General features: G+C 44.2%; 1 protein-coding gene across 1 annotated transcript in view; it reads right to left on the reverse strand.

Annotated features, from left to right (window-relative positions):
* Positions 1 to 12,298, reverse strand: part of LOC144120623 (pleckstrin homology domain-containing family M member 2-like) — a 29,157-nt gene extending 16,859 nt beyond the window's left edge. The window contains exons 1-7 of the mRNA XM_077653220.1: positions 11,806 to 12,298; positions 11,255 to 11,355; positions 8,780 to 9,014; positions 7,779 to 7,841; positions 6,920 to 7,021; positions 4,015 to 4,850; positions 2,678 to 2,747 (exon numbers count right to left, since the gene is read on the reverse strand). Coding sequence (XP_077509346.1) covers positions 2,678 to 2,747; positions 4,015 to 4,850; positions 6,920 to 7,021; positions 7,779 to 7,841; positions 8,780 to 9,014; positions 11,255 to 11,355; positions 11,806 to 11,922 — 1,524 coding nt within the window. The 5' untranslated portion in view covers positions 11,923 to 12,298. The remainder of the gene's footprint in view (positions 1 to 2,677; positions 2,748 to 4,014; positions 4,851 to 6,919; positions 7,022 to 7,778; positions 7,842 to 8,779; positions 9,015 to 11,254; positions 11,356 to 11,805) is intronic.
* Positions 12,299 to 12,304: the final 6 nt, after the last annotated feature.

Below are 12,304 nucleotides of genomic sequence, written 5' to 3' on the forward strand. Positions count from 1 at the left end.
AGCTTTTCAGGGTATAGAGATGGCGTCTGCGGCATTGCAATACTGCTGCAACACTGTATCAGTGTTGGTGGACATCAGAAAACAAGTGAATCATGTTAACTAGTAGGATTGCTAACCAAATTACAATAATTATTTTTTTAATTACCGTAGCCAGGTGCCTAGCTGTAATCAGAGATTTGCAGCTGGCCATTAATAATAACCATACCACTTTTTAGAACTTCAAAAAACCAATCACCCTTGGTGCTGTATGTTAACAGGTTTTGGCTATTGCCATGTTTCAAACAATGCGCTTCTTTGACGTGCACTGCAATGCCCACCAGTTCTTCACATTACTCCGTGGTGCATGTGTCCTGTGACTTTTACGCTCCCGCCTGCTCTCGCGCAGCTCAGCGTGGCTGGAAAGGAAAAAGAAAGCCACATGGCACATGCGCCGCAGAGTGACATAAACTGATAGCCGTTGCAGCGAAAGTGGTTAACTGTAATAGTTAAAAATCAACTATTAGAAGTTAGTTCTCCAAACAAGATTCTCCTGTTTTCTGATGTCCACCAACATTGGCATTACAATGCTGCAGAAGGCCCCACTATTAGCTCAAAAAACCTATTTATAGAAATTCTTCTTCACATATGCACAAATAGCCTGTACATCAATATAAAAATGTAGATCAATCTCTAACACACCACTAAGAGCTACAGGTACTATCGGGGACAAAAGTGGTATACTCCACGCAGCGGGAGCCGGAGCAATGGAAAACGGCATTGTAATGCTATCTACAGGTGGCATCTAGGATCGAGTCAGCCAATGGGAGCCCTTTATTATCTGCAAGCAAGTCGCTTGACTCGTTTCAATGTTTCGTGCATGAGCTCGCCGAAATGCCGAGCGGCGCTGTGTGCGCCGGCTCTCAAGCCATATCTCGAACATGCGTGGAAAAAAAAAAGACACGACATGAAAAGAAGGCCACCAGATTGCTACTGCTGTGACGCCGCTCGGCATTTTGGCGAGCTGAAGCACGAAACACGGAAACAAGTCAAGAGACAAGCTTGCAGTTAATAAAGGGCTCCCATTAGCTGTCTCGATCCCAGAGGCCGCCTGTAGATGGCGTTGCGATGCAGTTTTCCATAGTTTTCTGTTGCTCCGGCTCCCGCTGCGTGGTGTATACTACTTTTGTCCCCGATAGTACATGTAGACTTGCAAACAGTAGCATAACCTGGCGCAAGAAGTCTTCGTCCTAGAAGGATAATGAAAAGCAAGTTAAGACAAAAGTTCACCAAAACAGCTAACTGCTAAGCCTGTTTAGGAGAGCAAGCATCACTACAACTTTCAGTGTGACCACTAATAAATGACACTGTTGTTGCACAACCCTCACTAAAAATGAAGCCAAATTTACCTGTCTGAGAGGACTATGACCAATGTGTTCACCTTCAGATGCTATTTGTTCATACCATTAGGATTAGGCCCACAACAAGGGGTGGGTGTGGAGTAATGCAAAAATTTCCACACGTAAAAATCAACTCAATCAGACAAAAGTGTGAAGTAGGCACGTAAATCCAGGAATTTGAACTTTACTCCATTTGACTAGAAGTGAAAGGAAAGCTGAATATGCACATACTGTACAAGCAAACTCTGATTATATACACCTTGAATTAATGCTTTTTAAGAGCCTTTTAGACATTTCTACACAGCTGTATTACAAAATTGACACACAGTAACTATTCCATTCTCTGATCACTTGCAGAAAGAAGAAATTAGCACGCATTATCATGTACAGATGTCTATAAGATAAACAAGTGGTGAGCATGGCACATTGTAACAATGCCTGCCAGGGGCCCATGACTAATGTACCTTTATTCCCAAGGAACCAGGCGAACCTCAATAAAGACATCAGCTAGGCACCTAACTGCTGCTTGCATACCCTGAAGAATTGTTTTTTTTTTAGAAACAGTATGCAAATCAATGCACAAGTAGTTTGAAACTCACTATCACTTCTAACTCAACCTGCCAAAGAGCTCATCAGCATGTGCCACCTATGTTAGAGATGTTTCAACAGCAGAAAGTAAGAAAAAAATAGAAAACAAAATGAAGGCCAGATGGGCTAAGTGCTCCTATGCCACCACTTTCAGGTGCTACGCTCACTTTCAATACCAGAACAAAACCTTCATAACCATGCAAAAAAAAAGCAGGAACTTTCCATACTATAAATTCCATGCATGAATTTTTCCATACTTTTATCAAGAAGTTAATCCTATCGCACGCGCTCATCATATTTCCCGTAATTGTCACCCTGACGCCGTCTACCCTGTGAAAGCCCGCACCGAAACCATATCACCAGTCTTTTCTCCTGAAAACAGCCCGAGACTGGAATGACCTTCCATCCGAAGTGGCAACCATCATCGACTACAGCAGATTCAAAACCGCCCTCGAACATCATTTGTATTCATGCTAATTGTCTTCTCAGCCCACCCCTCATGTAATGTCCCTCATGGACCTTTGAGGAACAAACAAATAAATAGTAAATTAATAAAACTAGGGCACTGTTAATGAGGTAAACTGAACAGGCCATGCCAAATGCTTTAAAACCTATTTTACACGAGCACCATTAATTACGAAGGACAAAAGCCATGGTCCCCTGAAAACACTGTCACTTGAGAAATCGACTAAATAGAGCTATCACTTCCTTACCTTGTACAACTTCTCATCGTCAGAGTCAAATATTTCTAGCGTCAAGAAGAGAAGCGCATTGTTTTCCACCCTGAAACAGTAACAGGGACAGTGTAATATCCAAGCAAAATAGCTCTAACCAGGTAAGTGAATAAGCGAATCCCACACATATGGCAAAGGTAAGATGTGGCAAGCAGAATTGCTCATTATAGTGCTCATTACAGGAATGACCAACAAAAAAGACATCAGCTACAGCCACGTACATTCCAGGGAAAACAGAAGCAATAAGAAAAGGTCTGCATGTAGTGTGTTGAGTAAGGGTCAGGCAGTTCCAAAAGACAACAAGGATGCCTTGATTTTTGCCATCCTTACCATGAAAGGGAGCACATTTCACACCAGGACTCATTGCAAGGTTGCATCCCATATTGAGATACAAAATAGCATTTTGTATGAAGTAGTTTACCTATAAGGCACATATCGTACAAGCATACTGTCATTAAACAGCGCTGATGAGACTGCTTATAGCAAAGGTACTGCTACTTCAATGCAGAATATTTACCCAGTTTTATCTTTTTGATCCCAAACATGCCTCCTATTTCAGAACACACTAACTAAATTAATTTATGATCAAAGAAAAACGGTACTCATACATGACGAATATATAGTTCACTTTAACTTTACATGTCATGCTACCCTTATCCACATAAGCTACAGCAATCAGATCTTTTTAAGTAGTATAGCTGATTTTTTCAAAAGTATAGAAGCACACATCAAATAGCATCCTGTATAAGGCAAGATAAGTATAAGTTAGGGGGTAAAACTATAACCTCTGCACTTAAAAACATGCCATCCACATTTTCTAGCTTTCATTTTTTACAGTCAATGCACTTGTTATCCCTTCATCATATGCAGTAAGACTGGCTCCAACTACCATTCGCAGCATGACTCCTCATTAAGAGCACAATGCAAAGAGGTCACAAGCTGAGTTCATGCCACCACTGCAGTGCTTTTCCTTAGCTGTCACTTAACATTTGTCTACATTTCAAAGCCTCAGCTTGCTACACCTCACTTATGCTTCTTTCATCGACAGCTGCAGGTGGCTTTTTCACATCTGACCACTAGCCAACTTCTTTCTAAAAACCGTGCTATTCCAGGACAGTTTTCGCAAACTAAGAGTAATCATACTAACTTTCCAGAACTATGAAAGCAAGCCGGCATACAGAAGACAAGGGCACAAAAGCTGCATCAACTGTGCAGCAGTCTGCATTCATTTGTTCTGCAATTCTGGTCCTCAAATACTGCAAACCTAGACACTACAAAAAACAAAGCCAAAAAAAAAGAAAACTTTCATTGCTTACTTGATATCAAGTCCTTCTTTTTTGCTTGTGTCCATGACGAGCTCTGCCTCAATGGATGCAGACCTTGGAGGCTCTGCCGCTTTTTCTTCTGCACCGGAACCACTTGCAGAGCTTACCTCCTCACAAATCACACTTGAGGTACACTTCTCCCTACGGTCGTAGATGGAAAACACTTCGTCCTTTTGCTCACACTCAACCATCGCCACCTCCTCCTCCTCCTTGACTTCGTCACCCTCACAACCGTCTGGGGCCCCTCTGTCCCCTTCCACAAATGCGTAACAACCAGAGTCCCTCATGGAACCAGCTGATTCAGCCATGGCTGCAAAACGCCCGACATCTGCCCCACCTTGCTCGCTGCACAGGGCACCTTGCAAGCAGGCTGCAGGACGATGCTCGGCACCGAGTTCCGTCCCGAAAGAAGTGCACACTTTGCTGTCCACCTCAACATTCTTTACTTCACTGGCTATCGAGAGCACGGTGCCTGCAGCTTCGTTGCTTTGCGTTGATGAATATGTCTTCCTTGTGCCGTTGTGGCCCGCTTTCTTGCGACGAGTCAGCACAACTCGCGTGACCTCAAGCTCTATGTCAGCATCCTCACTGCGGTCACCTGAGGGCGGTGGAACAACATCCATGTTGATGATGCGTCGGATGCGTTCCCGGTCCAGAAAGGCAGCACAGTCGGCACAGCCACAGGTGTCGGGAACATGCACTTCTTCTGCAGGTGAGGCCAAAGAAGACAGTGTGGCACAGGAGACGCGGGTGCTGTGGATGCCCGAGTCGTCCTCACGGGAGCTGGTTGAGCTGTCTGTTGACGAGATGGTCATTACGGACACCCCCTGCAGGCAAGAGATGAGGTCGATTACAAGACTGCAACCACAACGGCATTAACAGCAATTTCCTCCTCAGGAATGAACATAGGGATCCCTCTCACCACATGGAGCTGGCGTCAGGCCACCGATTAATTCTGGTAAAACCTGTCACATGCTAGCCATACTTCTTCGCTCTGTCAGCAAAGCAAGCCAAGAGTAATGTTCCTTATCTGCTTAAACCTGAAAAGGGTGCACAGCCTTTTTTCCTGCTGTTATGGTTCAATTCAGAGAGATGACATTTCTGCCACCTTGTGCCTCAAAGTATGAAAACAGCAAAATAGTAGCCCAGGTCAGCGATGAGTTTCAAGTTCAGTGCTGATTTCCTAAACTTGCAGTAACGTATATACTCATACAATGAACCCACTTTTTTCCAGAAAACTTTACATCAATGTGGGGGGAGGGTTCATCATGTGGGAAAAATGTCTAAAAGATTTTTTGCAAACCGTAATTTCACATCATATGTATGCCCGCCCGCCTACCCACCCGTTCGCCCATCCATCCATCATCAACAAAGGCACGTGTCGCCAGTATTTAGCATCATTCACTTTGAATGGGGTTTGCTGTATCATGGTACGATCCGACTGTTTTGTGATAACTGGCAGCGCTGGCCAGTCACGACGAGATAAAGCGAACATGCTGAACAGCAGCCCTGAAGTCAAATGCGCATTTTTTAAGCAAGGTTACAAAAACTCGCGGAACGGTTACAAGTGTGTAATGCAAATGCTTAAGCCTTAGCTGTGGTGAGGGGTTAAGCATTTTCCCTCCCGATCTCGAGCTCGCCAAATCACTTGGGGGATCTGAAATGAAGATCCTGGTTCCTTCATAGCATTTCAATGTAGAGGATGTTTTATGGTGTTGTGGTTCAAACTGCTACGCTCCTGTCCGATGCTCTAGCACTGGCCAGCTACTAAGCATACAGTAGCACAGCAAGGAGCATAGGAGCACGCCAAACAAGCTGCAGCAGGTGCATCTATCAAGGGTGCACAACGTCATGGCATTCCGCAAAGTTCGCCAAGCGCACCCCCGCACTCCTCCCCCCACAGGAGCTATTGTCAAAAGTTAAACACGTCGTGATATTATCGATGATCAGCGTGCACCATCTTCCCGAGCTGACAAGGTCTGCACTGCAAATAGTGTGAAACTGAGGAATGCACTACGAAAAGCTACCGGTTTTAAAAAATGTGAATTCTCAGCGATAAAATCAGGGGGGGGGGAAAATTATGCGAGTGGGTTCATTACACGAGTATATGCTGTACGTTTCAGACAATTATGCAAGGCCTAGTACAATTCCATTTTTTTTTACAGCTTTCAGAGCAATGCTATAGATAGGTTTCTAAACATTTCAGCTTTGGAAAACTACTACCTTTCAAGAAAAGAAAATAGCTGTTCTGCGCATGTCTGCCAAATTACACAGACATGCAGCTCCTCAATAAATATTTGCAATCAATGCAATCTGGCTGTAGCAACAAAATAATCTAAATCTGCAAATGTATACAATGAAGTTGGGAAGGAAAAATGGCATGCATCAATTTTTCTGACTCGGGAATTTAAAAACACAAAGAGACCTAAGAATTCCTTTAGGCACCATAGTAAAAATTTATTATTGCCACAAAAACATAGCCACAATAACACCAAAGAGCCTCTGCTCATGTACAAAACCAGTCTGCCGCTAATAAACCTATGTGCAGTGTACTGGTGCAAAATGATGCCACAGTATTAATAAACTTAAGTGCACCTCAGAATCGTGGCATTCATAGCTAGCTTTGAATGAAATACGCTATATCAGGGCATCTCATACTGCATAGATGTTTGGCATAAGCACAGCTAAATAACAACGCTTGGAATAACAATGCCACTTTCAATCCCTGTTGTGCTCAAAATTATTGTAACGCTTCCAAGCTCGGATACTCAAGATTGCCTAAAGAAAGACTATGCACAAAACACTGTGCAACATCTCTGGCACACACCTTTCGCGAAAGACTATCAATTCTGCACGCTGCACACCAAAGAAATATGTAGATATGCAAACCTCTCACCTGTGGCAGCGCCACAACGTCTTCACTTCCAGAACAAAGCAAAGAGTGCTGGCACACTGCAATCTTCTTCCAGGCATCGGTATCATCCAGAAGAGCATTATTCTGAGAGGAATAGAACAAACATGCATTTCTTACTGCACTACAAAACATGATGCAGAGAGTACTGCACGCTGTGCATTTGAGTATAGCTGGATTATTCTGTTTACTTCACAGCCAGGCACTGCAGCAGCAGAGAGTATGTCACTCAATCTATTTGCATCTACATATATATTTGAACCGAGTACAGGGTACACGTGGCGACCAAGGTCTAGGGGTATGCAAACAATGAGTTAAGTATGTTGCTGCACTGCTTAATTATGCACACCTTCTGCTGCAACTCTTGCTTTGCACAGACTTCATTTCTCTATATCTCTGCGCATGACTGTTGCCTTGCTTCTATCAGGCTTGCACCAAACAAGCGAAATAGACACAAGGTGCTTCTTCTCCAGTTGCAACACTTGACATCTATTTCCAACATTGGTGGTATAAAATGCAATTAAGTGAGCTCTCACAAGGAGGCATAATTCGCTGGACTTTTTTGCACAGCTCACCAATGCCAAAGAAAAGGTACACGTCCATTACAACTGCCTGCGCATCCTTTTATGACTCAAAACACAAAAAAATATAGACCCTCAGTCAATTCACCACCAAACTGTGGTAGCAACCAGCTAATATTTAATACATGCTAAATGGCTGCCTAATACTTTTCATAATACCACAGTCCTTCAATGCTTAATACTGCTCAGGATCAACCACTCGGGTAAATCTTTTGCCAGGCTTGCTGAAGAGAGATTTATGCAAGCACACCAATGTCAAATACCTGGTTCAACTTGAAAGGAACATATTCCAGTCCTGATACCAAGGTGGCAAGCAGCTCCAAGTACTGCAAAAAAAAAATTCAATGAACAATTTTCAGAACAGCATGGGCAAGTAATGCATCATCCTGTGCATTGGTGCCTCATGAGCAATATGTATAGTTACAGCTTTATAGCATGCTCTAGACTCTACTTTAAAAACTGGCCGCCAGTTACCAAGCCTGCACGTGTAACACACTCTGCGACAGCAGTTTTCGGGACCCCCTCCACTATGTTTCGGCTATCGTGGCCCAATAACGCGGTCTCCTCGATTTTTGTTCCGCTGCAACAATTTTGTGCAGCACAGGACATGACACGAATTTGGGGAGTGGTGATGCCGCACAAGCATTACTTTGCACTGCTGTGCCCAGAGGGCATCACGAATCCAGCCCATGGCCATGACCATGCAACGGCTGATCCAGTGGTGAGGTGTCGTGCGCGGACAGCCTGAGCCACAAAAGTAGCCTCCCTTTACGCCGTCGAGCAGCAACTGCAAGCATGCCAGGATGCACGTCTTCCTCTGCAGGCCACTGAGGGCACTACCCATCAGGGCGCCATTTCTCTCAGTAGGCGGAACGCTCTAGCAGTGTGCATGCATGGTCATGCCGGGGGTCTCACTCTGTTTCTCCTTTTTTAACCACGCTCTACCTTTTTTTTTTACTGCTGGGCTCAACTTTCCTCTTCTCCTTCCCTCGCACTCCTTTGTTTTCTACGCCAATGCGACCAACACCACAGAACCAGGAAATTTTCCAGCCTCCTTAGTACACCATACAGAGAGTCATGCCATGAACAGCTTGCCATGAACATAAGTCATTACAAAATGCAGCAGGCCAAGGCTGCAGAGCACATGGTACCTTTCGCTATTTAAATATGAACTGATCTGGCAGTGACACAGTCATAATGTGAGCAACTAGCCTGGATAATACTAAACAAAGCAGAGTGTGAACTGTACTGTAACTATTCCTACCTGTGGCTCTCTAAGGAGGGAGCTGTGTGAGTAGCCTTTTCGGAGCAGCCGCAAGTTCTGGCGAAATGACCGCATGTAGCTCTCCAAAAGTCCGCCATTTAGACTAGTCAGAAGCCAAGCACGCCCATATCCGAGATCTGTTGACACTGCTGGCAAGGAGGTGATGTCTTGCTGTGCTGCAGGGTGCGTGAATTTGCGCACCCAGGGCCAGTAGCCCCACTGAGGTTCTTGCAGGCTAGGCAGGAAAAAAAAGACGAAGTAAGGACAACTGGCCATGGATGGTAGGAAGGTTATGAAAAGCATCATTCAGAAACAAAAGCAACTATGAATGAGAGAGTGCACACAAGTTTTGGGTTCGGAACACGTGCAAAAAGAACAGTAAGCCATCACTGCAATTGGCATTATTTTCTTAAATATTGCTTTAAGGAGAGTACTACACAGTTTCAACAACATATGTAATCTTAATAAGGTTGTTTTCAAATGCAGTGACTACAAATTCCACTGGGCACAAGGCATGAAACTGATAGCTTTTCAAAATCTAAACGGAAAGTAGAACTTGCAATCCTGTTTCAATTCACCCAGAAAAGCAGGAAGGAAAGGACTGCATGGCAGCGATTGGCTGAGAGGAGGCTTGCCCTCATAAAGTGACTACTAAACCGGTCGTGCAGGACTCTGAAACATAGTTGACGGTGTGCGCACTACTGTGCAGACATTTTTGTTGATGCCCTACTGTGGACTATGAACAGCCCCTCCATTACGACATGCAGATCAAAATGCCCTGATGATAGACACAGAACATCAAGAGAGGTCTTGAGATACAAAAGAAGACTTCTTCACTGGAAAAAAAAAGTGCAGTGATGACAATAGCCTTACGCAGTGCCCAAAAAAAACTGCAGAAGGTGTAACTAGTCCCTAGCAAAAGGCCTGAGTAACACAACTCACTTGTATCTTTTGTGCATTGGTAAACATGCACCCAACTTACTCATAATGGCACATGTTTGTCTAGACATTTTTTTAAGGCTGCCACATTGCCCTTTCCAAACTTGGGTCAAGTCTTTGCGCCAACCCTGCCTGACTTCAACAACAGTGTCATAATTATGAAAATAGTATAACTTATCATGTAAGCGCCTGAAGGATCGAGAAAATAACTTCTATTCTGAAGGTGCACATTACACTTGAAATTGCGAAAGATTCGTTGGAGGCACTTAGATATCTCTTAAGTGTGGGAAGGCGATAGCTGCTCGCGACTCATTGCACTGATTTGAATTTGCTGCGCTAGAATTCATTATCATTCAATATCATTACTGTATACAAATCTTAACTAAACTTTGTACCAGCACCAGAGCTGTGTCGTAGTGATATAAGATAGCTTGGCATACGCGTGGGAGGTAGCAGGTGGGTTGGAATTCTGTGCAGTGCCACGTGTGATGCACTCCAGGTTGGCTGAAGCAACCATTCTTCAGCAGTTTTTCTCCTAACCTTATCAGTACCCGAGTTAAGACTTCCGGCACGTGCCAAGGTCCCAAGTTTACAGGTCCAGTTGTGACCACCTAGGTTTTTACCACCTAGGTGGGATGTAACGGACGGACACGGTCACGTGATCTAGGATGTAATGGACGGACACGATCATGTTATCTACGATGTAACGGACCGATGCGGTCACGTGACCTAGGATGTAATGGACGGACGCGAGCATGAGACATTAAAGGCTTTTTCCTTAAAAAAAAAAAATTATGATACTACTGGTGGTGAATGATGTCTCACAAATAGGTTTATGAAGGGCTTCGGGTAATTTCGAACACTTTCGGTTCATTAACGTGCACTGAGTACGCAGCCCTCTAGCATTTTGCTTCAATCAAAAAGCCACCGCTGCTGCCTGGATTGAACCCATGTCTTTGGGGTCAGCAGCCGAGCACTGTGACCATTGAGACACCACAGCAGCCCATTATCGCCAGTATAGCAAAATGCAATTTTCCTGCATGTACAACATCAAGCAAGACCTTTATAAAGTTAATACATCGATTTTGTGTTGTGCACTCCCTCGTGCAGATAAGTGTTGCATTTCTTGACTGCTACAGCCATAACTCTAAGTTAGCGCCGTACCTCAGCGACGTGACTAGCACTTCGATTCCCACAATCACTTCATAGGTATATCCTTGTGTGGATATATGCAAAGATATTTGATTTATATCTGATCTGGTTTTACCACTATTAGATTTGTATTTGATCCAATTTCCTACTACACTACTTGTATTCAAATTGGTAGCAAAGTGACATTAGTCATTATAGATACTGAAAAAGTATTATTCGCACATTCCTAACTATGAGTAAATAGTTTTACCACTGCTGCAGACAGCACAGCCATGTTGTCCCAAGCAAAACCATTACTATAGGCATTCTGCATCCTAACTATCGTCCTGCGAACGCCACAAGAAAAAATAGCTTGTAACAGGTGCCTAACGAGTGGTGGCTTACCCATAAAGAAAAACTCTGTCGAGATGTTCACATAAGCAGCACGCCTCTGGAGTGTCTTCAGTCAAACCGTCTGTGCGAGCAAGCTCTGCAATATTCTGCACCTACAAGCGGGAATGATCAACAGTTACATAGAGTAAACTCTTAACACGCAGCACTTTGTGGCTAGTTTCGTTTTGTACACAGCTAGCGAACTAAGCAAACTGGTAAAGCGTGTTCGGTTTATCGTCTGTGCAAGTAACAAAGGCACCAGTGCGACAAAAAAGAACAATACAGAGCCAAAGCGCACCGTTAAACGTACGGAGAAACCTGTGAATAGCCCTTTCTTTTTTGCAAACGCTGACACAAAGCACAATGGCATTAAAAATAAAAATTTTCGTGAGCTGACAAGCGCAGCTATCTTTTGGCTAGCAAAATCGAGATGAGTCAATCAAAAATCCTCATGAACTGCACTTCGCTATTCAAACGACACACAAGGTAATACTGCACCTTCCCACAGCGACACGAACGTAAAACGGTAGCGTACCGTAAGTAAGTACGCAGTACATACTAACCTGTTTTACGGCCTCCTGAAGCGTTGTCAGAAGGCGATTCTTCGAGTCGTGGTCGGAGGAACCAAGCTGTTTAACATCGAATACAGGAACTATGCCAAATCGCGACATCGCGATCATTTGACTGCTAACACTTCAACGAGCGCGTTCCCTGAGAACAACATCGGTGACAACCAGAGAACAACCGCGCGACTCCACGCTTGCGCGTACTACGGAAGCGAAGCGTTTGTGGAGTCACGCTCACTGGGCGAGACACCTCGTAAGGCCCACCACTTCACTGCCAATTCCTGCACCACTCTCGGCGACAGTTCTGGTCGAGTCACAGCCATAAACTTCATGACAGACGTTATCGGCGCTGGCAATGGCTTCGGAAATCGCGGAAACGTTTGAAGAGTGCATTTATAGATCTACAGTGGTTTTATCTCCAAGTCCTAAAGTGCGAGCAGCCGATGGTAGTCAACTTTCTATTTTCCGCATGTCACAAAACAAAACAAACAGCCGT

The sequence above is a fragment of the Amblyomma americanum genome, chromosome 2 (genome assembly GCF_052857255.1).
Source record: "Amblyomma americanum isolate KBUSLIRL-KWMA chromosome 2, ASM5285725v1, whole genome shotgun sequence".
NCBI classification, from domain to species: domain Eukaryota; kingdom Metazoa; phylum Arthropoda; class Arachnida; order Ixodida; family Ixodidae; genus Amblyomma; species Amblyomma americanum.